Here is a 23,134-nt window from a genome sequence, read left to right as displayed (position 1 = left end):
TGAGAGGAACTTCCTCGGAAGCCGGTGCCTGCACAGCAGTCCAGACCCATCCAAGGTAGAGACATCTGCAGGTTCCATAGTCAAAGAGGAGTCTCAAGGCACACCGGACTCTGAACGGGTCTCAGTAGCGGCCTGCGAATCCACAGAAGTGGGCATCAGGGGCTGCGAAAGCGCCTCACTGAGTACCGGTGAAATGTCGATTATCTTAACGGAAGCATCGTCGACAGTTTTGGACCTGTGCGGTCTGTCTCTGTCTTTATCCTTAAGTTATTTTGGAAGATTGGTAGTTGGATGGCTTACCAAAGCCATTTCAGAATATGGAGATCGAGAGTGAACAAGTATTTAATGACAATAAGGGCCTGACGATGAATAGTTCGTGCATGGAACAAGGCACAAAACCGACAGCGAGGTACATCGTGGTCTGGGCCTAAACAGGTGACGCAGTAAGAATGGAAATCTCGGTGTGTATTAGCTTTCCACAGGCGAGACAATTGTTAACTTTTTCTGACATCAGTTAGAGCAAGAAAAAAGGATCCCCAACGGGGTACTTAGCTTTAGAAGACTTCAGGATGATTCAATTCGGAAACGAAAACTCAGGTAGCGGCCAACCAGCACTCATGCGAACTGCTTCTGCTTCGGGCTCCTCGGCAAGAAAGACTGGGGTAATGGCGTCGGCTGCCTGTTTTTATACCCCTGACGACCTGACGTCAGTACTGAAGTGACAGCAACAGACACAGAAATACTAAGTCTCTGGTATTCGCGCCGAATGAGGGCTACCTGCAGGCAGATAACCCAAGTGTGATGACTGCAACAGTGAAACATGAAGAACATCAATTATATTTGAAATGAATATAAAGTACAGTTTTGTACCTACCATAAATGTAGATGTTCGAGGATCCACATTGCTGCAGTCCTAACCATTGGGTAGTCCGCTGTCCCAGTCGGCCCGAATACCAAAGTATATGGCTGACGTCGGTCAAGGCGCATTAGACTGACGTCAGGACGTCAGGGTACTAATGCGCATGACCGACGTCATATCCTCAGTCTTTTCTTGCCCCAGATGTCAGAAGACCCTAAAAAGACAAGGCCAAAACCAAAAACACCAAACACTCCTGCACCAAAAATATGTACAATATATACAAAATTACAAGAGTATAACCTCACCCACACAACCACCCCTAAACACAGAGGGGAAGGAGGGAGGGTAAATTGGACTGCAGCAATGTGGATCCTCGAACATCTACATTTATGGTAGGTACAAAACTGTACTATGTTCTTCATTCCACATTGCTGCAGTCCTAACCATTGGGTAGAATCCCAAAGCAGAGGTAAGGGAGGCTGGCAAATCATAAGGAAGCAGGAGCTGTCAACATACCTTGCAAAATAGCTGTGGCAAAACCAGCCCTAGATTTAGAGTAGAGAGGAAGATGTGTCTTCCACTCTAGGCTTTGCTGCTTTGTCCTTGCGCTTTTTGGACGAAGCGGGCGTCGGAGCATCCGACGGCATTTTATAATTACAACGCTTCCCAAAAACTAACCTAGCACAGTCTAACCTTCTCTTAATAGTGCGTTTGTTAAATCTAGCACAAGAGCGGCATCCAACAACGTCGTGCTCAGGCCCTAAACAAGGTATACACAAGGTATGGTAATCCCTATGAGGTATCTGTTTCCCACAAGAAATACAGTTATTCACTTTTTCTGACATCCGGTTAAATACTGAGGCAAGAAAAAACCAAAATATTCTAACGGGTACTTAGCCAACTTTGATTCGGTCTGAAACTCCGACTTCAGAAAATTTCAGAACGCCAACCTGCACTCGCAAAACTGCTTCTGCATCGGACCATGCGGCAAAAAAGACTGAGGATATGACGTCGGTCATGCGCATTAGTACCCTGACGTCCTGACGTCAGTCTAATGCGCCTTGACCGACGTCAGCCATATACTTTGGTATTCGGGCCGACTGGGACAGCGGACTACCCAATGGTTAGGACTGCAGCAATGTGGAATGAAGAACATCTTTAATTTATATTTATTTTTAATTGATTGATGTTAGTTTTTGGTTGGTTAGGCTCTGTCTTGTGATCTTGCCAAATTACATCCAAGTATTTTATTTTCATTTAGTATCACACTGAAAAGGACTGCATATCCGAAAGCTTTGTGCATTTTAAATAAAATGTTTTGGCATTATGAAGCTGCTGTTTTGCTATATTAATAAATCCAAGTTAGAACATCACAATCACCTTTAGTATGCTTACTGGCTCTTTAAAACTTGTGTTACAGTCTTAATATACTCTACCATATAGTTATATGCACACAGGTGTTTCTTCAACTTCAGGGAGAGATAAAAGCAAGGAAATGTGTAGATTATAGTGTACACTATTTTGCATGCATTTCTAAAAATGGGTGCTCCCATATGTAGAGCTGATCTGACACGCAAGTTTAAAACTCCATTACATGCAAAACAAAAAAACAAAGTCAAAATTATGTTTTAAGCACCTAAGTCTCCACAAGGCAAACTCTAGCCAGTTAAGGCTATACCCCTTTAAAGCAAACTTTGGGGTGAGTGGAATCCCAGTGTGATGCTGCTGAAGTCCAGATAGCAGTTCTAAACAGGTTTTCTACCTCCTTTTGGTTAGGACTCCAAATCCAGCTCCAGTCAAGTGACAAGTGGAGTACCTCAGGGTTCAGTCCTGGGACTGCTCTCGTTTGGCATCTACTTCTCTGAAGTACAGGCCAACACTGAGGGACTCCGGCTAACAAAGTTCGCAGATGACTGCAAACTGGGAGGCAATACTGAATCCCCAAATGATGTGGATATTTTACAAAAGGGCCTTACAGAAACAGATGCTTGGTGCCAGAGCCATGGGCTCAAGCTCAATGCCAAGAAGTGTACAGTTATCCCTTTTGGGAAAAAACATGTACCCAAGAATTACCACATAAGTGGCAGTACACTAACACCGAAAGTGATGAGACTTAGGAACACAGGTGAACAGTGGTCTCATCTTCAATAACCACATTGCTACAACAGTCAGGAAATCCTTCTATGTGGCACACCTCATCACCAAGGGCATTTCATCCAGAAAAAAGGAGGTCATTGTCCCACTGTAGTCATCCCTCATTAGACCCATCAGAGTACAACACCCCATTTGGTATGTGCCTCACAATACATTTGCAACAACTGGAAAGGCCGCAGAAACACCTCAGTAAAAGAATCACAGGCCTAAAGCAGATGCCCTATGCTGACCGACTAAAAACTTCAGCTACACTCTGTCACATATCGTCTACTCAGAGGCGATCTCTGCTTAACATACAAGGCCATGTCAAATCTAGAGCTGCTTGACATGCTACACTTAAAGAAATCCCAATCCATCAGAGCCACATGCTCCAGGGACCTACACCTTGTCATCACAACGAACAAAACATGCTGGAGGGATAGGTTCCTGACCCAGAGACTACCCATACTCTGGAATAGACTGCCCATACATGTCATGCAGAGCGCCTCCTTGGCCCTCTTCAAAAGGAACCTTGACTGGATGGGAGATGGAAAATTTACCCTGGGCATCACGTCAATCGCCCTGCTAGACAGGGATCCAGGGAAGTAAATATTGTGGGAAAAAATAGCCAGGGAATTGTTATGGATAGGCTTGTATTAGGCCCTACGGCCAACAGCCTAGTACCAACCTATGAACCTAAGGAGAAGCGCCATTTTCATGAAGGTAGCATTAGGTATTAAGACTTACACTGACCATACGATCCAAAGAATGCATTCCTACAACAGTTAGATTTTGCTTGCTTTAATGGTGGTACACAACCACCTTCATTATGCCAGTGTTGCAATATGTGGCATAAAGATAAGAAAAAGCTACCCTCTGTTCTGATGGAAGTAGTATTAAAAATTTATATACAACTCTATTGACTTACATTACTGACATACATAATCCACTGGAAAGATGTGTACCAAAGAAATGAGAAAAAACTTCAAGATTACTTACATACTGAAGAAGCAGCAGAAATTAATCGAGTGTTTGACACAACACCAAATTCCTAAACAAAACAAAATAAATAATTAAGTAAACAGATATGAATTACAAAAACAGGCTGTAAAACAAAAACTATTTTGTTTTTGTGTATAATTTTGCAATATACTTCTCTTAATTGGGTAAACTGATTTTCAACCAAGACCCAAAGGCAGTAAGACATCAGGTCACTTTCTGTTAAAGAAAATAATCAATACGGACTACAACAATGCATGCGTGATCTAGGTTTACAGTCTCATCTGAATGACAGCATGTTCCCCCAGTATAGCAATGCAACATTAATAATGGCATATGAAGCCCAATGCCTGGTCTGGGGACAAGAAAGTAGAGTTGGAACTTCACTTAATGTAACGGTACATCTCTGAGAAGCAGTTACTGTAATAGTCACATTTGGGTTATATCACACCTACCTCATTTTCATTCTGGTAATAGCTTTATCAGCTTCCTTGTATTCCCTATGATGGCTTTATCTTTTCCCATCAAAGTGTTCCACAGAACCTTGGTAGGTGGTTGGAGCACCTAAATATAGGTGGTGCTGCCAGGAATTGCTTTTTGTCCTTCGATCTATGGAAATATGGCTGTACAAGCCATCTTCTAATTACACATTTCCTAAATAACTACGAAATACTACAATAAGCCAAAAATAACTGAACTAATACAAACAGCTTTTATTCATGTGGGATGGAGAAAGAGAAGCCTTACTGCTACAGTAAGCATTCCCAAAGATGTACTGTTATGCAAAACATACTTACATTCAGCTGTGTCATCCTTTAAGGATGGCAACTATAACAAATCATTTTATCTGGGAAAATCAGAAAAGTACAGTTTTGTACCTACCATAAATGTAGATGTTCAAGTGTTCACACTGCTGCAGTCATTACACTTGGGTTATCCTGCCGTCAGGCGGTCCCGCAGTCGGCCAGACTTCCAAAGTCTCAGTCCGGCGTCTGTTGCTGTCGCTTCTTCCCTGACGTCAGTGCACCAGGGGTATATAAGATGCACCCAACGCCATTTTCTTTAGTTTTTCTTGCCCCAGATGTCAGGTGCCCCCAAGGAGGTAGGCAATATATATTGCTAATAAAAAGTATACATATAAAAAATAAAAAGCCAATACCTTCAGTTACAAGCAAATACACCACAAAGATTGTATAGGATAGAAAGGTATAGAATAAGTCCAGCTGGTTCAGAGAGGATGGAGGGAGGGTAACCTGGACTGCAGCAGTGTGAACACTGGAACATCTACATTTATGGTAGGTACAAAACTGTACTATGTTCATTGTGTTACACTGCTGCAGTCATTACACTTGGGTAGAATCCCAAAGCTAAGGTTGGGTGGCTGGTCTATAAAGAGTTAGGATTGGCCATGAGGCCCTGCAGAACTGCAGTGGCAAATCCTGCTCTGGATTTAGAGTAAAGAGGCAGGTGGTAGTGCTTGGTAAAGGTGTGCACTGAACTCCAAGTTGCAGCCTCCAAAATTTCCTTGGTAGGTACTCCTCTGAGAAAGGCTGTTGAAGTGGCTGTTGCCCTGGTGGAATGTGGCCTAATGTTATTTGGAACTGATTTTCCATGCTGTGTGTAGCAGTAACGAATACAGTGTCCTATCCATTTGGATATAGTCTGCTTTGAGATAGCCTTGCCTGTGATCCTGCAGCATATGCTACAAACAGTTACTCAGTTTTCCTGAAAGCTTTTGTTTTGTCCAAGTAGAAGCGTAGCTGCCTGTGTATGTCCAAAGAATGCAGACGTTTCTCCCCTTTATTCTGGGGGTTCGGATAAAAAGTTGGCAAATGGATGGTTTGGTTAACAGCCACACTAGATATCACCTTTGGCATAAAGGTAGGGTTTGTCCTTAAGGAAACCCTGTCCTGATGAAAAATTATAAAAAGTTCCACTGCCATTAATGCCAGTAAATCTGAGACTCTTCATGCTGAAGTTACTGCCAGGAGCAGAGCTGTTTTCCATGATAAAAATTTTAGATCGGCTGTATTGGCTGGCTCAAAAGGTGGTAGGGTCAGTTTTTCCAAAACGAAAATGAGGTCCCAAGTTGGTGTTGGTGCTCTCCGGGGCGGTCTTATGTTTTTAGCCTCTCTGAGGTACTGCTTTAGCAAGGGATGAGAGAATAAAGGAGGATCCATGTTGTAATGTGCTGAAATGGCAGAGGCGTGGATCTTAATTGATGAAAAGGATAGGTCTCTGTCCAGCATCTCAGTTAAGTATTGTAAAATCTTAGGAAAGTTTGGAACAAAAGGGTCAAGGCTTTGAGCCTGGTTCCAGGCGCAGAATCTCTTCCATATTTCTGAGTAAGCTTTCCTGGTGCTAGGCCTCCTGGCCTCCACAATTACATTCATAACAGCTTTAGAGAGAAGTGTTGCCTGTTTGACTAATGTATCCACCATGCAGCCAAGTTTAGGGTTTTGAGCTGACCGTGCAGGATCTGATTGTTTTGTTGAGTCAGAAGGTGTGGAACTTGAGGCAAAATCCATGGTGGGCCTTGAGCCAAGTTCCTTAAGATAGGGTACCAGTGCTGGCATGGCCAGTCTGGAGCAATCAGGATTCTGTGTTTTTTCTTGTCTGGCTTTTAGGAGTACCTTTGAAAGGAGAGGCAGTGGCAGGAAGGCATAAACTTTTAGGTTTCTCCAGCTGAACAAAAGAGCATCCACTTTCCATGCTTGTTTGTGATAAGTTCGTGTGCAGAATTTTTTTAGTTGGCAATTCAGTGGGGAGGCAAAAAGATCTATGTCTGGGCATCCCCATTTTTGCGTTACCATGCTGAAGATTTGTAGATTCAATTTCCATTTGTGAGGGTCCATGATATTTCTGCTTAGATAGTCTGCCAGAGTATTTTTCTTTCCTGGCAGGAATTGTGCTTGCAGGTGAACTTGATACATTAGAGCTGTGTTCCACAAGGTCATGGCTTGCCTGCATAGGGGATAAGAATGAGTGCCCCCTTGCTTGTTTATGTACCATATTACTGTGGTGTTGTCTGTCTTTAGTAATAATTGTCCTGGATGCAGAAGGTCCTTGAAAGCTGTTAGAGCATTTTGAACAGCCAACATCTCTTTTTGATTGATGTGAAGATGCATTTAGTCGGTGGTCCACTTGCCCTGAATGCATTTTCCTGCCATGTGTGCTCCCCAGGTGTAATCAGAGGCATCCGTTGTTAGAGTTTGCCTGGCTGTGGGTTGGGTAAAAGACTGACCCTTGTTTAGGTGACATGCCTGTGCTCACTATCGAAACTCCTGTTGTAGGCAGGGAATCATTGGTATTACTGCTTCTAAACTGTGAGAGTGTTGAGTCCAAACACTTTTTAGGTACCATTGTAATTTCCTCATATGCAGTCTGGCATATGGTATTAGTAGTATGCAGGATGCCATGAATCCCAGGGCCTGCAGAAATTTTCTTGCAGGGAGATGGGACTGTTTTGCCAGTAATTGAAAATATTGAGTTAGTTGAACTTGTTTGTTTGGCGTGAGGTAAGCCATCTGGGCCGTTGTATTTAAGCTGGCACCCAGGAATATAATCTGTTGTGAGGGCACTAGTTTTGACTTCTTTTCATTTACTGTGTACCCTAGAGAAATTAGCAACCTTTTCACAAATGCCAGATGCTGTAGAGGAATGTCCTTTGTGTCTGCTTGAATGAGGCAGTCGTCCAGGTATGGATATATTTGAATTCCTTTTTGTCTACAAAATGCAATTACTGGTGCCAGGCACTTTGTGAAGACCCTGGGCGCAGTAGATAATCCAAAGGGCAGTGCAGAGAATTGGTAGTGCATTGTACCAGCTTTGAATCTGAGGTATCTTCTGCAATTATGTCTGATAGGGACATGCAGGTATGCCTCTTTGAGGTCCAGAGTAACAAGCCAAGCCTTCTTACCCAGCATGGGTAGAAGCTGCTGCAATGTCAACATCTTGAATTTCGGAATATCCAGGTAAGTATTCAGAATTGAAAGGTCTAGTATGGGCCTCCAGGCCTTGCCCTTTCTGGGGACCAGGAAGAGTCGAGTAAAATCCTTGTCCTTGTTCCTGTTGTGGCACTTTTTGAATAGCTCTCATGTCCATGAGGACTGAAATTTGGTTTTTGTGCCTCTGCCCATTGATTTTGTGGCAGGTCTGGCATTCCTTTTAGCCTTGGTAAAGTATGAAAGTGGAATCTGTAACCTTGAGACACAATATTCAGTACTCATTTGTCTTGGGTGATTGCCAGCTTTGAGAAAAAAGTGCTAGTTTTCCCCCTAAGGGGGCTTCCAAAAGGGACGTTCTTGGCGTACGGAGGGGAAAGTCATTGTGACTGTTTCCTGTAAGGTTGAGACTTGTCCTCACCTCCTTTTGGGGTTGAGGTGCCCCACTGTCGTTGTCTGTTTGAGCCTTGGGGTTGAGATCTGCTTCTTGGGCGTCTGTATCTGCCTCTCTGTGGCCTGTCTGACATTGGAAAGGACCAATTCTTTGTTGGCCAATTTCTGCTAAACTGAGGTGGCTGTACCTGTAAGAAATCCTTGACTGTTTGCATAGCTTTACCTTTATCCTCCATTTTCTTTAACACCTCTTCTGCCTTAACACCAAACAAGGTATCATGCTGTAAAGGAGCATCCAATAACTTTGCCTTAACATGATCAGGTAAACTCTGTTCTTTTAACCAAGCATGTCTTCCAATCACAGAACCTGTAACTGCGGCTCTACAAGAGGCCTCTAAAGAATCAAAACCACATTGCAGAGTATGTTTTCCCACCTGTTAACTGCATGCAATAAATCCTGCATTTCATTACAATCAGGAGGTTCTGAGCTTGCAAGCATTTTCTGTTTTAACTGAGCCATTGAATATTGTTGGTACTTAAGCATGTGGAACTGGCAATTTAAAGCTCTTACTGCTAAAGTTGCAGAAGTGTATACTTTCTTCCCCCATCTATCCAAAGCTCTAGAATCTCTGTTAGAGGGTACTGGATTTTTTGCAATGGAAGCCTTAACCACTTTTGGACCCTGGGAAATTAGTTTCTGGATCAGCAGAAGGGTTTTTGTATAGAAACTTGTGAGAGTCAGGGACTCTATAATACCTATCTGGCTTGGCTGGAGCAGGGGGCAAAGAATCAGGAGATAAGCTGGATTCAGAGAATACATCATCCACAATATCTAGCACAGGCGGAATAGCCAGGGGCCTGTGCTGAGGCAATAAAAGGAAATCCCTGAGCCTTTTCTTGGATTCGGAGTAATCCTGACTTTCCCAGTGGAAATGCTCCCTCATGGTGTGTAACGTTTCCCCAAAAGAATAATCCTCAGGAGGAGAGGCTGAAGGGATAGAATCTTCAGCATCAGAGTCCTCATAGGGGGATAGAGAGTATCCCTGGTCTGAAGAGGACTCAGAGGAAATGGAAACCTGATCAGAGGAATCATAGTCTGTATCCTGCCTAGGCCTTTTCTCAGAAGGGGGATGGGAACCCCTGATTAGAGTAATGAGGTCTTCGGCCATTTTAAGCATCTGTTTCTTGGCATGGAGGACTGTCCAGGAGAATGCTCTACTTGTTTCTTCGTCTTTAATTGTACCTTTGCCTTGCTGTTGTTTTAATGGTAAGTTGTGAAGGTCTGAAAACACCCTCAGAAGCAGATGCCTGCTCAGCGGCTCCAGACCCATCTGAGGGATTAGTTTCCGTAGGCCCAATACCTTGAGTTTCCAGAGGCCTAGTTGTCTCAACGTGGGAGTCCGAAGCGGCCTGTGGCTCTGAGGTAGTGGGTGTCAGGGGCTGTGAAAGCGCCTCACTGAAAACCAGCAAACCGGCAACTGGCCTAGAAGAGGTTTCGTCGTCGGTTTTGGACCTCTGATGCCTGTCTTTATCCTTGTCTTTGCGTTTTTTCGGTACTGAGGTCGTCGGTTGATCCGACAGCATAGTATAATTGAACCTTCGGCCAAAGTAGTGCAAAGCAAAATCAAAACATCTTTTTATAGTGCGTTTGTTAAATCTAGCACAAAAGCGACAACTAGTGACGTCGTGATCAGGGCCGAGGCATGGAATACAGTAAGAGTGGAAGTCCTTATGAGGTATTTGCTTCCCACAAGAAATACAATTATTAACTTTTTCTGATATCGGTCTGAGGCAAGGAAAAAAGCTTCCCCAACGGGATACTTAGCTTTATTGAAGACTTCGGATCTGAAATTCGACTTCGAAAATCTCAGGAGTCAGCCGACCGGCACTTGCGAACTGCTTCTGCTTCGGCCACCGTGCGGCAAGAAAGACAGAAGAAAATGGCATTGGATGCATCTTAAATGACAGCAACCGACGCCGGACCAAGACTTTGGAACTCTGGCCGACTGCGGGACCGCCTGACGCAGGATAACCCAAGTGTAATGACTGCAGCAGTGTAACACGATGAACATCAATATTATAACCAATAAAGGTTGATATATACAGTATCCCCTGTATTACTACCATGCCAAAGCTAGTCCAATTCCCAGAAGGTGAATTCAACTTATAGTTTTATAGAGGTGTGCACTGTAGACCATGTGGCAGTTTCTACACTACTTTGTGCAAACAAATTTCCAAAACAGTGCATTGTGCTCTTACCGTATGTTGCAGAGGATCACTGTATTTCTTATAAAAGAAAATAATGCAGCATGCCACCCATTTAGATAGGGTCTGCTAATTGACTTGGTACAACTTTTTGAATGAAACACTTGAGCAGTCTTTTTGACTCCCCTTGCCTGGTTCAGAGATACTGCTCATACATTATTTTACACATGACAGATGGGATTAGGGTTAGTACAAGTAGGAATCTTTCATTGAAGAAAGACGTGCAAGATTAAGAGATTAACATGTAGGCTTGTAACTATGAAATTCTCCTTCCAGATACAAGGCCCATGTAAAATAAAGTTTTCTACAAAAGATAATTTTTACTCAGCAGCTTCTGTAGGCCAAAGGACACAAAATCAATTGCTCCAACATGAGGTTAAGGTTGAAACTCATGCAAAAGAAATAAATCTTTTAGGAAGGCTAAAACACAGAATTCCTTGAATAAAGAATTGAGAGAGATGTATTGCAACTTGCAGAAAAGTTATGAAACAATGAGGGATGCTAGGGTTGTTAATAGACATACCTAGTGATTGACACCAATATGCCATCAATGTGCAATTCCGGGGTTTGGCAACTAAAGACTGACGCATTGCAGTATGCTAGGAATTTGCCTTTTTCTCAATTCTGAGCAACTTTGGATGTACAAATACCGAAGATGCAGAAAGTACAGTTGTGTACACTTACCATAAATGTAGATGTTCGGGTGTATTCACTGTTGCAGTCATCACATTTGGGTTATTTGCCTGCAGGTAGTCCTCAGCCGGCCTGAATACCAGAGTCTTGGATTCTTGCATCGGATGCTGTCTCCTCTTCCATGACGTCAGGTAGTCAGGGGTATAAAACATGCAGCTGACGCCATTACATCAGTTTGTCTTGCCCCAGATGTCCGATGCCCCCATAATGGGAAGCAATTATAAGCTATAGTACACCTCCAACAAAAAGCAAACACACCAGAAAGCTCAAATATACCAAAGAAGAAGGAAAGGTAGAGCCAAGAGAAGTCAGGGGGCTGGAGGGAGGGTAACCAGGACTGCAACAGGGGGCTGGAGGGAGGGTAAAGTACAGTTTTGTACCTACCATAAATGTAGATGTTCGAGTGCTAAAACAGCTGCAGTCATAACAGATGGGTTCTCCTGCCGTCAGGCGTGTCCTCGGTCGGCCGAATTCCAAAGTCTAGGTCCGGCGTCGGTTGTCATCGCTTCTTCCCTGACGTCAGTGCGACAGGGGTATAAAGGAACCAGCCAACGCCATTTTCTTCAGTTTTTCTTGCCCCAGATGTCAGGTGCCCCCAGAAGGAAGGCAATACATAAATTTGTGTAGTAATGCAGTGCAATATAATCAAAATACAGTAGTTGCAAGCAAATACATCATAAATGAATACCCCAATCAGGTTGTATGAGGATGTGTTAGCCTATAGGCCTGTCCCAAGAGGGGAAGGAGGGAGGGAAACCTGGACTGCAGCTGTATTAGCACTCGAACATCTACATTTATGGTAGGTACAAAACTGTACTATATTCATTGTGCATACAGCTGCAGTCATAACAGATGGGTAGAATCCCAAAGCTAAGAAAGGGGTGGTAGGCACTAGGTGGAACTAGGAGGAGCCAAAATGCCCTGCAAGACTGCAGTGGCAAAGCCTGCTCTAGATTTGGAGTATAATGGTAGGTTGTAGTGCTTGGAGAAGGTATGCACAGAACTCCAAGTGGCTGCTTCCAAAATATCCTTGGTAGGAACTCCTCTGAGGAAGGCTGCAGAGGTGGCTGTGGCCCTGGTGGAATGAGTTCTAATGCCTGTAGGTACAGTTTTGCCATGAAAGGAATAGCAAAAGCGTATGCAGTGGGCTATCCATTTTGAAATTGTCTGGAAATTGGCTTTCCTTGAGCTCCTACCGCATAGGCCACAAAGAGCTGTTCTGATTTTCTGAAAGGCTTTGTTCTGTCCAAATAACAACGCAGTTGTCTGTGGATGTCCAAGGAATGTAGTAATCTCTCCCCTTTGTTTTGAGGATTAGGATAAAAAGTAGGTAAATGTATGGCCTGATTTAAAGCTACCCTGGATACCACTTTAGGCATAAAGGACGGGTTGGTTCATAAGGAAACTCTGCCCTGATGGAAGATGATACAAGGCTGGACAGCCATGAGAGCCTGTAGTTCTGAAACTCTACGAGCTGAGGTGATAGCCAGAAGGAAAGCTGTTTTCCAGGACAAATATTGCAAATCTGATGAGGCAGCTGGCTCAAAGGGAGGCAAGGTCAGTTTTTCCAGAATGAAATTAAGATCCCAAGCAGGTATTGGTTGTTTCCTTGGAGGTCTTAAATTCTTAGCCCCTCTGAGGAACTGTCTTAAGAGAGGGTGAGAGAATAAAGGTGGATCACTGTTGTATTCTGCAGAAATGGCTGAGGCATGGATTTTGATGGAGGAGAAAAAGTCCACTGCTTAGCAGTTCAGCCAAATATTGTAGTATTTGAGGTAAATTCAGTTTTCCAGGATCCTGGCCCTTTTTCTCATTCCAGACATAAAAACGTTTCCATTTTGCGGAGTAAGCTTTTCTAGTTGATGGCCTTCTGGCCTCCAAAATGACATCCTGCACCTCCTTGGAGAGTAGGGCCTGCTGTGATGCTAAGGAATCTTCCATGCGGCTAGATTGAGTGTTTTTAGCTGGCTGTGAAGAGTTTTGAAGCTGTGCTGAGTCAGAAGAAGAGGCATTAGAGGCAGGGTCCATGGTGGTGAATGCGTCAGGCTCCTCAGGAGTGGGTACCAGTGTTGCCTTGGCCAGTCCGGAGCAATGAGGATCATCTTTGGTCTGTCTGCTCTGGTCTTCAATAGAACTTTGGGCAGCAGTGGAAGAGGTGGGAAGACATAAACTGTCATTGATGTCCAACTGAAAGAGAGAGCGTCCACTCTCCTGGGCCTTTGGATGGAAGATTCTTGAGCAGAATTTTGTCAATTGATGATTTTTGTGGGAGGCAAAGAGATCTATGTCTGGCCTTCCCCATTCTTGGATTATTTCTGTAAAAACTTTTGGATGCAATTTCCATTTGTGTGGATCTGTCATATTCCTGCTTAGGTTGTCTGCCAGCGTGTTTTCCTTGCCTGGCAAGTACTGTGCTTGCAGTTCCATTTGTAAGTCCATGGCCATGTTCCAAAGTGACATGGCCAGTCTGCATACGGGGTAAGAATGTGTTCCTCCCTGCTTGTTTATGTACCACATAACTGTGGTGTTGTCCGTTCTTATCAATAGTTGACCTGGTTGTAGAAGGTCCTTGAAAGCTATAATAGCATTTATTACTGCTAGCATTTCTTTTTGATTGATGTGAAGGTGCTTTTCTTTTTGGGACCATTTGCCCTGAATGCACCGATCTGTCATGTGTGACCCCCCCAGGCGTAGTCCGAGGCGTCTGTTGTGATGACTTGATTTACTTGAGGCTTGCTGAATGGAAGACCTGTGTTTGTTTGACATGCTTGAGCCCACCACAGAAATTCCTTTTGCAGACATGGAATTAGTGGTATTATTGTTTCCAAACTGTGGCTGTGTTGAGACCATATGTTTTTCAGGTACCATTGTAGTTTCCTCATATGCAGCTTTGCACATGGGATTAGTAAGATGCAAGATGCCATGAATCCCAGAGCCTGCAGGATTTTCCTTGCAGTCAGCCTGGTGCAATTTGCTAGTGTTCTGAAGTATTGAATTAGTTGCCCCTGCTTCTCTGGCATGAGGTAGGCCATCTGGGAGTTTGTGTCCAAATTGGCACCCAGGAAAATTATCTTCCGAGAGGGTATTAGCCTTGATTTCTTTTTGTTGACTGTGTATCCCAGAGAGTTCAACAACAATATTACATAAGCCAGATGTTTCAGAAGAATGTGCTTGCTGTCCGCTTGGATCAGGCAGTCGTCCAAATAGGGGTATATTTGTATCCCTTGAAGTCTGCAGTAGGCAATTACTGATGCCAGGCATTTCGTGAATACTCTGGGTGCAGTAGATAAACCAAAGGGCAATGCAGAAAATTGATAATAGCTTGAACCTGCAAGAAATCTGAGGTACCTTCTGCAATTTTGTCTGATTGGGACATGCAGGTATGCCTCCTTGAGGTCCAATGTTACCAGCCAAGACTCCTTGCCCAGCATGGGAAGAAGTTGCTGTAGAGTGAGCATCTTGAAATTTGGTATGAGTAGAAATGTGTTTAGGATGGATAGATCCAAAATAGGTCTCCAATCTTTTCCCTTCCTTGGCACCAGAAATAGCCTGGAATAAAAACCTTGACCTTGTTCGTGCGTAGGTACCTCTTGAATGTTTATGAGATCTGTAATTTGCCTTTGTGCCTCTGCCCTTTGATTGTGTGGCAGGTTTGGCATGCCTCTCATTTTTGGAAGGGTGTGAAAATGGAATTTGTAGCCTCGGTTTATAATGTCCAGGATCCATTTGTCCTTTGTGACAATATGCCAATTTTTTGAAAATAATGCCAGCTTTCCTCCTAAGGGGGCTGCCATTTGAGACCTGGTTGCCATGCAAAGGGGAAAGTCATTGGGTTTGCTTTCTGAAAGATTGCGAGTTGTCCTCACCACCTCTGTGGCAGCTTGCCATTGCCTGCCTCTAAACGATCCTTGGGATTGTCCTCTGCCTCTCGGGCGCCTGTATCTGCCTCTTTGGGGTCTGTCTGTGGCAGGAAAGGACAAGTTTTTGGAAGGCCAATTTCTACTAAAACGTGGGGGTTGAACCTGTAGAAATCCTTTCACGGTTTGCATTGATTTAGCCTTTTCCTCCATTTTCCTTAATACCTCCTCAGCATTAGCACCAAATAGTACATCCTTTTGAAGAGGGGCGTCTAGTAATTTAGCTTTGACATGATCAGGCAAGGCTTGTTCCTTGAGCCAGGCATGCCTACGTATGACTGATCCTGTAACAGCAGCTCTACATGAGGCCTCTAGAGCATCAAAACCACATTGTAAGGTATGCTTACCCACTTGTTCTGCACTAAGCATCAGATCCTGCAACTCCAAGTCTGGTTGTTCAGGTTGTGACATTTTACTTTTCAATTGCGATAACAAAAACTGTTGGTATTTTAGCATATGAAACTGACAGTTTAAGGCCCTCATGGATAAGGTAGCCAAGGTATATACCTTTTTCCCCACCTTTCTAGGGATCTGGAATCTCTCTCGGAAGGCAATGGATTTTTAGCAATGGAGGCCTTAACTCCCTTGGGGTCCTGTGAGATGGTTTCTGGGTCAGCAGCATGGCTTTTGTATAGAAATTGGTGTGAGTCAGGGACCCTGTAGTACCTGTCAGGCTTAACTGGAGCTGGAGGTGGAGAGTCCGGGTTAAGGCAGGCCTCCGAGTAAACATCATCTAGGATGTCCAAGACAAGAGGTATAGCCAGAGGCCTGTGCTGAGGAAGCAAGAGAAATTCCCTGAGCCTTTTCTTGGAATCTGAATAATCCTGGCCTTCCCAGTGGAAGTGTTCCCTTAAGGTATGCAAAGTTTCCCCAAATGAGTAATCCTCAGGGGGGGATACAGAAGGGATGGACTCCTCCGCATCAGAGTCTTCAAAAGGGGAGTAAGAATGTTCCTGATCATCAGAGTGCTCTGAAATAATGGAGCCCTGATCAGAGGAGGGGGAATCTTCCTCCACTCTAGGCCTTTTGTCCGGAGGGGGCTGAGAACCCCTGATAAGAGTAATTAAATCCTCAGCCATTTTAAGCATCTGTTTCTTAGGCATGGGGCCTGGAGATGGGCCCTGTGTAGCTGGTCTCTTAGAGTGCATAATTGCTTTAGACTTTGTGAAAGCCTTGATGGAGAAAGAAGAGGAAGGTCTGAAGACACCTTGAGTGGAGGTGGACCTGTCCACAATCTTAGTTTCAATGCCAAGAGTGGCTTCGGTATCTGTAGTCGGGGTGTGGGTCGAGGAGCCTGCGACCTCGGGCACAGGAGACACCGTCAAAGAAATGTCGTCGGTAGTCAAGGGCTGCGTAGGCGCCTGCTGAGAACCGGACCACGTGTAGTCAGCTTTGGTGTGGTGTCGGTAGAGGCCGCGGACCTCGTGTGTCGGTCCTTGTCTTTGCGGTTTTTAGACAAAATCGGAGTCGGAGTATCCGACGACATAGTATAATTAAATGCTTTTCCAAAATAATGCTGGGCGAACTCCGCCCGACGCTTAATAGTGCGTTTGTTGAATGTAGCACAAAAGCAACAGACCGAGACGTCGTGGTCTGGGCCTAAACAAGGTACACAGAGGGAATGGAAATCCTTATGCAGTATTTGCTTCCCACAAGAAATACAATTATTAACTGTGTCTGACATCGGTCTGAGGCAAGAAAAGTTTCCCCAACGGGGTACTTAGCTTTTAAGAAGACTTCAGTTTCCAAATTTTCGTAATCTCAGGAGCTGGCCGACCGGCACTTGCGAACTGCTTCTGCTTCGGGCACCGCGCGGCAAGAAAGACTGAAGAAAATGGCATCGGCTGGTTCCTTTATACCCCTGTCGCACTGACGTCAGTGAAGAAGCGGGGACAACCGACGCCGGACCTAGACTTTGGAATTCGGCCGACCGAGGACCCGCCTGACGGCAGGAGAACCCATCTGTTATGACTGCATGTGTATGCACAATGAACATCCAGGACTGCAACAGTTAATACACTCGAACATCTACATTTATGGCAAGTGTACACAACTGTGCTATGTTCTTCATGTTTCACTGTTGCAGTTATCACATTTGGGTTGATTCCCAAAGCTAAGGAAAGGAGGAGGAAGTTAGAGAGCATTAGGGTCAGCTATTAAGCCCTGCAAAACTGCAGTGACAAACCCAGCTCTGGATTTAGAAAAAAGAGGCATGTGGTAATGCTTGAAGGTATGTACTGAGCTCCAGGTAGGATCTTCTAGGATATCCCTGGTAGGGACTCTTCTGAGAAAAGCTGCAGACGTTGATGCAGCCCTGGTGGAATGTGATCTTATCCCCTGTTGGGGTAGGTTTTCCATGGTGCTTGTAGCAGAAATAAATGCAGTGGGCTATCCATTTGGAAATGGTTTGCTTTGAAATGGCCTTCCCCTCTGCCCCTGTAGCAAAGCCAACTAGCAGCTGTTCAGATTTTCTGAGAGGCTTAGACCTGTCCAAATGGAATCTAAGTTGTCTGTGCACGTCCAAAGAGTGCAGTATTCGTTCTCCTTTGTTTTGTGGATTAGGGAAGAAAGTAGGCAAGTGAATGGACTGATTAAGGGCCACGCTAGACACCACCTTGTGCATAAAGGAAGGATTGGTCCTGAGGGAAACCCTGTCTGCATGGAAGACAATGAAGGGTTCCATTGCCATGAGGGCCTGTAATTCAGATACTGTTCTTGCTGAAGTGATGGCTAGAAGGAATGTCGTTTTCAAAGAAAGGAATTTCAACTCAGCTGCTGCAGCTGACTCAAAAGGAGGGACAATGAGCTTTTCCAATATAAAATTAAGGTCCCAGGCTGGAGTAGGGGCTTTCCTGGGGGGTCTTACATTTTTGGCCCCTCTAAGGAATTGTTTTAGCAGAGGGTGAGAGAAGAGGGGTGGCTCAGTATTATAATGAGCTGCAATGGCAGAGGCATGAATTTTAATTGACGAGAAGGATAGGCCCTTGTGGAGCATTTCTGTTAAGTACTGAAGAATATGACGTAAGCTGTGCACCGTTGTGCCCATCCCCTTAGCCTGGCTCCAGGATCAGTATCTCCTCCACTTTTCAGCATAGGATTTTCTAGTACTAGGCTCCTGGCCTCCAGAATGACATCTAGCACCTGCTTACTGAGGGATGTTATTGGGGAGGTTGAGGAATTAGCCAGGCTGCAAGGTTCATGGTTTGAAGCTGAGGGTGCAGAATCTGGCCCTCCTGCTGGGACAGCAGGGAAGGGGTCTGAGGCAGGTGCCATGGTTCCAGCAGTGTCATACTGCGCAAGAGGGGGTACCAGTACTGGCGTGGCCGGTCTGGTGCAACTAGTATTGTCCTTGGCTTGTCCTGTTTGATCTTTAGCAGAACCTTCGAGAGAAGAGTCCGAGGAGGAAAGGCATAAATCAAGAGGCTTTCCCAGGTAAAGGACAGGGCATCCACTTTCCAAGCTTGAGTGTGGGGAGTCCTTGTGCAGAATTTGTCCAATTGGTAGTTCTGAGGGGAGGCAAAGAGGTCCATCTCTGGAGTCCCCCATTTTCTCCTCAAGAGGCTGAATATTTTTGGTTCCAGTTTCCATTTGCGTGGGTCCATGAGATTTCTGCTTACGTCGTCTGCCAGTGAATTTAGCTTGCCTGGCAGGGATTGAGTTTCTAAGTGCACCTGGAAAGCTCAAGGCTGTGTTCCACAGAGCCATAGCTAGTCTGCAGAGAAGGTATGGGTGGGTTCCCCCCTGCTTGTTTATGTACCACATAACTGTGGTGTTGTCTGTCTTTACCAATAGTTGTCCTGGAAGAATGCAGTCTTTGAAGGCTCTCAAGGAATTCTGTACAGCTAACATTTCTTTTTGGTTGATATGCAGGTGCATCTGTCTCGGGTTCCATTTGCCCTGAATACACTGCCATGCCAAGTGATTCCCCCCATGCATAGTCTGATGCATCTGTTAGGGTTTGGGCAGCAGGGGGTAGAGTGAAAGGGAGCCCCTTGTTGTGGTAGTAGGCCTCTGCCCACCTAAGGAACTCTATCTTTATACAAGGAATGACAGGAATCATTGATTCCAGGTCCTGAGAATGTTGACACCACAGGCTTTTTAGACACCATTGTAGTTTCCTCATATGCAGGCTTGCATATGGAATTAGTAGTATGCAACAGGCCATGAACCCCAGGGCTTGCAGATAGCTGGGTTTTTGTGGCCAATAGTTTGAAGTAGGTTGTCAAATAAACTTGTTTCTCTGGAGTGAGGAAAGCCATCTGGGAAGTTGTGTTCAAGCTTGCTCCCAGGAATACAATCTGCTGGCAGGGTACCAGGTGAGATTTCTTTTCGTTTATGGTGTACCCCAGAGAGGTTAGAAGTTTCTTTACAAACGCCAGATGTTGTAATAGCAAGTCCTGGCTTTCTGCCTGAATCAGACAATCATCCAAGTATGGGTATATCTGAATATTTCTCTGCCTGCAAAATGCAATGGCTGGAGCTAGACACTTTGTGAATACCCTGGGCGCAGTAGATAAGCCAAAGGGAAGTGCAGAGAACTGATGGTGCATGGAGCCTGCCCTGAAGCGTAGGTATTTCCTGCAAGATTCTCTTACTGGGATGGGCAGGTAAGCTTCCTTTAAGTCTAAGGTTGCCAGCTAGGCATCTTTGCCTAGTATAGGAAGCAGCTGTTGAAGTGTTAGCATTTTGAATTTTGGGGTTACTAGAAAGGTGTTCAGAATAGAGAGGTCCAGGATAGGATGCCAGGAGCGGTCTTTTCTGGGTACCAGGAAAAGTCTTGAATAAAAACCTTGTCCCCTTTGTTCTGCTGGGATAGGTTGAATAGCCCTGATACTTAGAAGTGAGAGAAAGTACAGTTGTGTACCTACCATAAATGTAGATGTTCGAGTGTATTCACTGTTGCAGTCATTACACTTGGGTTATCCTGCTGGCACGCTACCCGCAGTCGGCCTGAATTCCAAAGTCCTGGTCCAACGTCAGTTGCTGTCGCCTCTTCCCTGACGTCAGTGTGCCAGAGGTATAAAAAATGCAGCCGTCATTTTCTTCAGTTTTTCTTGCCCCAGATGTCAGGTGCCCCTAAAAGAGTAGGCTAAAACACATTGCTAATAAAAGCGTGCACTAAAATAACAATACCTTCATCTACAAGCAAATACACCACATAGGTTGTATAGGATAGAGAAGTACAGATAAGTCCCAGCAAAGAAAGGGGGATTGTGGGTGGGTAACCTGGACTGCAACAGTGAATACACTTGAACATCTACATTTATGGTAGGTACACAACTGTACTATGTTCGTGTTTCACTGTTGCAGTCATTACACTTGGGTTGAATCCCAAAACTGAGGTTGGGTGGCTGGGTCTAAATAGAATTAGGAGTAGCTATAAGGCCCTGCAAAGACTGCAGTGGCAAAGCCTGCTCTGGATTTAGAGTAAAGAGGCAAGTGGTAGTGCTTAGTAAAAGTGTGTGCACTGAAGTCCAAGTTGCAGCCTCCAAAATATCCTTGGTTGGTACTCCTCTGAGGAAGGCTGCTGAGGTGGCTGCTGCCCTGGTAGAATGTGGTCTAATGCCCTTAGGCACTGATTTACCATGTTGTGAATAGCAGAAACGAATGCAGTGTCCTATCCATTTTGAAATAGTCTGCTTTGAGATAGCCTTTCCTTGTGAACCTGCAGCATATGCCAATAAAAGTTGCTCAGTCTTTCAGAAAGCTTTAGTTTTGTCCAAGTAGTAGCGTAGCTGTCTGTGTATGTCCAAAGAATGCAGACATCTCTCCCCTTTATTCTGCGGGTTTGGGTAAAAAGAGGGCATGATTTGGTTAAGAGCCACACTGGACACTACCTTAGGCATAAATGTTGGGTTTATCCTTAGAGAAACCCTGTCCGGATGGAAGATAATAAAAGGTTCCACAGCCATTGATGCCTGTAACTGAGACTCTTCTTGCTGAAGTTATTGCGAGGAGCAGAGCTGTTTTCCATTATAAGAATTTTATGTCAGCTGTATTGGCTGGCTCTAAAGGAGGCATTGTGAGTTTTTCCAAGACAAAACTGAGGTCCCATGCAGGTATTGGTGCTCTCCTAGGAGGTCTTATGTTTTTGGCCCCCCTAAGGAACTGCCTAAGCAAAGGATATGAAACAATAGATGGGTCTGTATTGTAGTGAGCTGAAATGGCAGAGGCATGGATCTTAATTGATGAGAAGGATAGGCCTTTGTCGAGCATCTCAGTTAGATATTGTAAAGTCTGAGGAATATTTGGAACAAGCGTATCAATTCCTTGTGCCTGGTTCCAAGCACAGAATCTTTTCCATTTATCTGCATAGGATTTTCTGGTGCTGGGCCTCCTGGCCTCCAAAATTACATCCTTAACCGCTTTATAGAGAGGTGTATTCTGAATGGTTACAGAATCCTCCATGCAGCTAGATTTAGAGTTCCAAGTTGGCTGTGCAGGATCTGATTGTTTTGTTGGGTCAGTAAATGAGGAATTTGAGGCAATGTCCAGGCTGGGCCTTGGGACAAGTTCCCGAGGATTGGGTACCAGTGTTGGCGTGGCCAATCCGGGGCAATCAGTATCATTTGTGGCTTCTCTTGTCTGACCTTGAGGAGTACCTTGGGGAGGGAGGCAGTGGAGGAAAGGCATATACTGTAAGGTTGTTCCAGCTGAATGACAGGGCATACACTTTTCATGCTTGTTTGTGATAAGTCCTTGTGCAGAATCTCTGAAGTTGGCAGTTGTGAGGGGAGGCAAAAAGATCTATGTCTGGGTGTACCCATTTCCCTGTTATCATGCTGACGATTTGTGGATCTAGTTTCCACTCGTGAGGGTCCATGAGGTTTCTGCTTAGTTCGTCTGCCAGAGCATTTGTTTTTCCTGGCAGGAATTGTGCTTGCAGGTGTACGTGGTAAGTCAATGCTGTGTTCCACAAAATCATGGCTTGTCTGCAGAAGGGGTAGGAATGTGTGCCCCCCCTGCTTATATACCACATGACTGTGGTGCTGCCCGCCTTTATCAGCAGCTGTCCTGGATGAAGTAGGTCCATGATGGCTGTCAGGGCATTCTGTACAGCTAGCATCTCTTTCTGATTGATGTGTAGATGCCTATGGCTTGGGGGATATGTGCCCTGAATACATTTTCCTGCCATGTGGGCCCCCCAGACATAATCTGATGCATCTGTTGTTAGTGTTTGCCTGGCTGTGGGTAAAGTGAATGGCTGTCCCTTGTTGTGGTGATAGGCCACTGAAACTCCTGTTGTAGGCAAGGAATGAGGGAAATTAATGATTCCAGGCTGTGGCAATGTTGAGTCCAAACACTTTTTAGGTACCATTGTAGTTTCCTCATATGCAGTCTTGCATATGGAATTAGCAGAATGCAGGAGTCCATGTAGCCCAGAGCCTGCAGAATTTTTCTTGCAGATAACTGGGTCTTTGTTGCCATGTTTTCGAAGTAAGAAGTCAGATGCCTTTGTTCGTCTGGTGTGAGATAAGCCATCTGTGTAGTTGCATTTAAGCTTGCACCGAGGAATATCTCTTGAGAGGGTACTAGTTTTGATTTCTTTTTGTTGACTATGTACCCTAGGCAAATTAGTAATCTTTTTACAAACGCCAGATGCTTTAGTAGGATGTCTTTGGCCTGTGCTTGAATAAGGCAGTCGTCCAAGTAGGGGTATATCTGAATTCCTTTTTGTCTGCAAAAAGCAATTGCTGGTGCCAGGCATTTTGTGAAGACCCTGGGCACAGTAGATAAGCCAAAGGGCAGTGCAGAGAATTGGTAGTGCTTTGAACCAGCTATGAATCTGGGGTATCTTCTGCAAGATTGTCTGACTGGGACATGCAGGTATGCCTCTTTGAGGTCCAAAGTTACAAGCCAAGTCTTTTTGCCCAGCATGGGCAGAAGCTGCTGCAGTGTCAACATTTTGAATTTCGGAACGTCCAGAAAAG

The 23,134-nt window shown here is 44.7% G+C and overlaps 1 protein-coding gene across 1 annotated transcript in view; it reads right to left on the bottom strand.

The window, feature by feature from the left end:
• CCNC (cyclin C) overlaps positions 1–23,134 on the bottom strand; it is a 956,952-nt gene that overhangs the window by 608,841 nt on the left and 324,977 nt on the right. Inside the window, exon 5 of the mRNA XM_044065080.1 lies at positions 3,992–4,043. Coding sequence (XP_043921015.1) covers positions 3,992–4,043 — 52 coding nt within the window. The remainder of the gene's footprint in view (positions 1–3,991; positions 4,044–23,134) is intronic.

The sequence above is a fragment of the Protopterus annectens genome, chromosome 1.part0, assembly GCF_019279795.1.
Source record: "Protopterus annectens isolate FY-2018-M chromosome 1.part0, PAN1.0, whole genome shotgun sequence".
In the NCBI taxonomy this organism is placed as follows: Eukaryota; Metazoa; Chordata; order Ceratodontiformes; family Protopteridae; genus Protopterus; species Protopterus annectens.
This window is presented reverse-complemented; position numbering and strand designations above follow the sequence as displayed.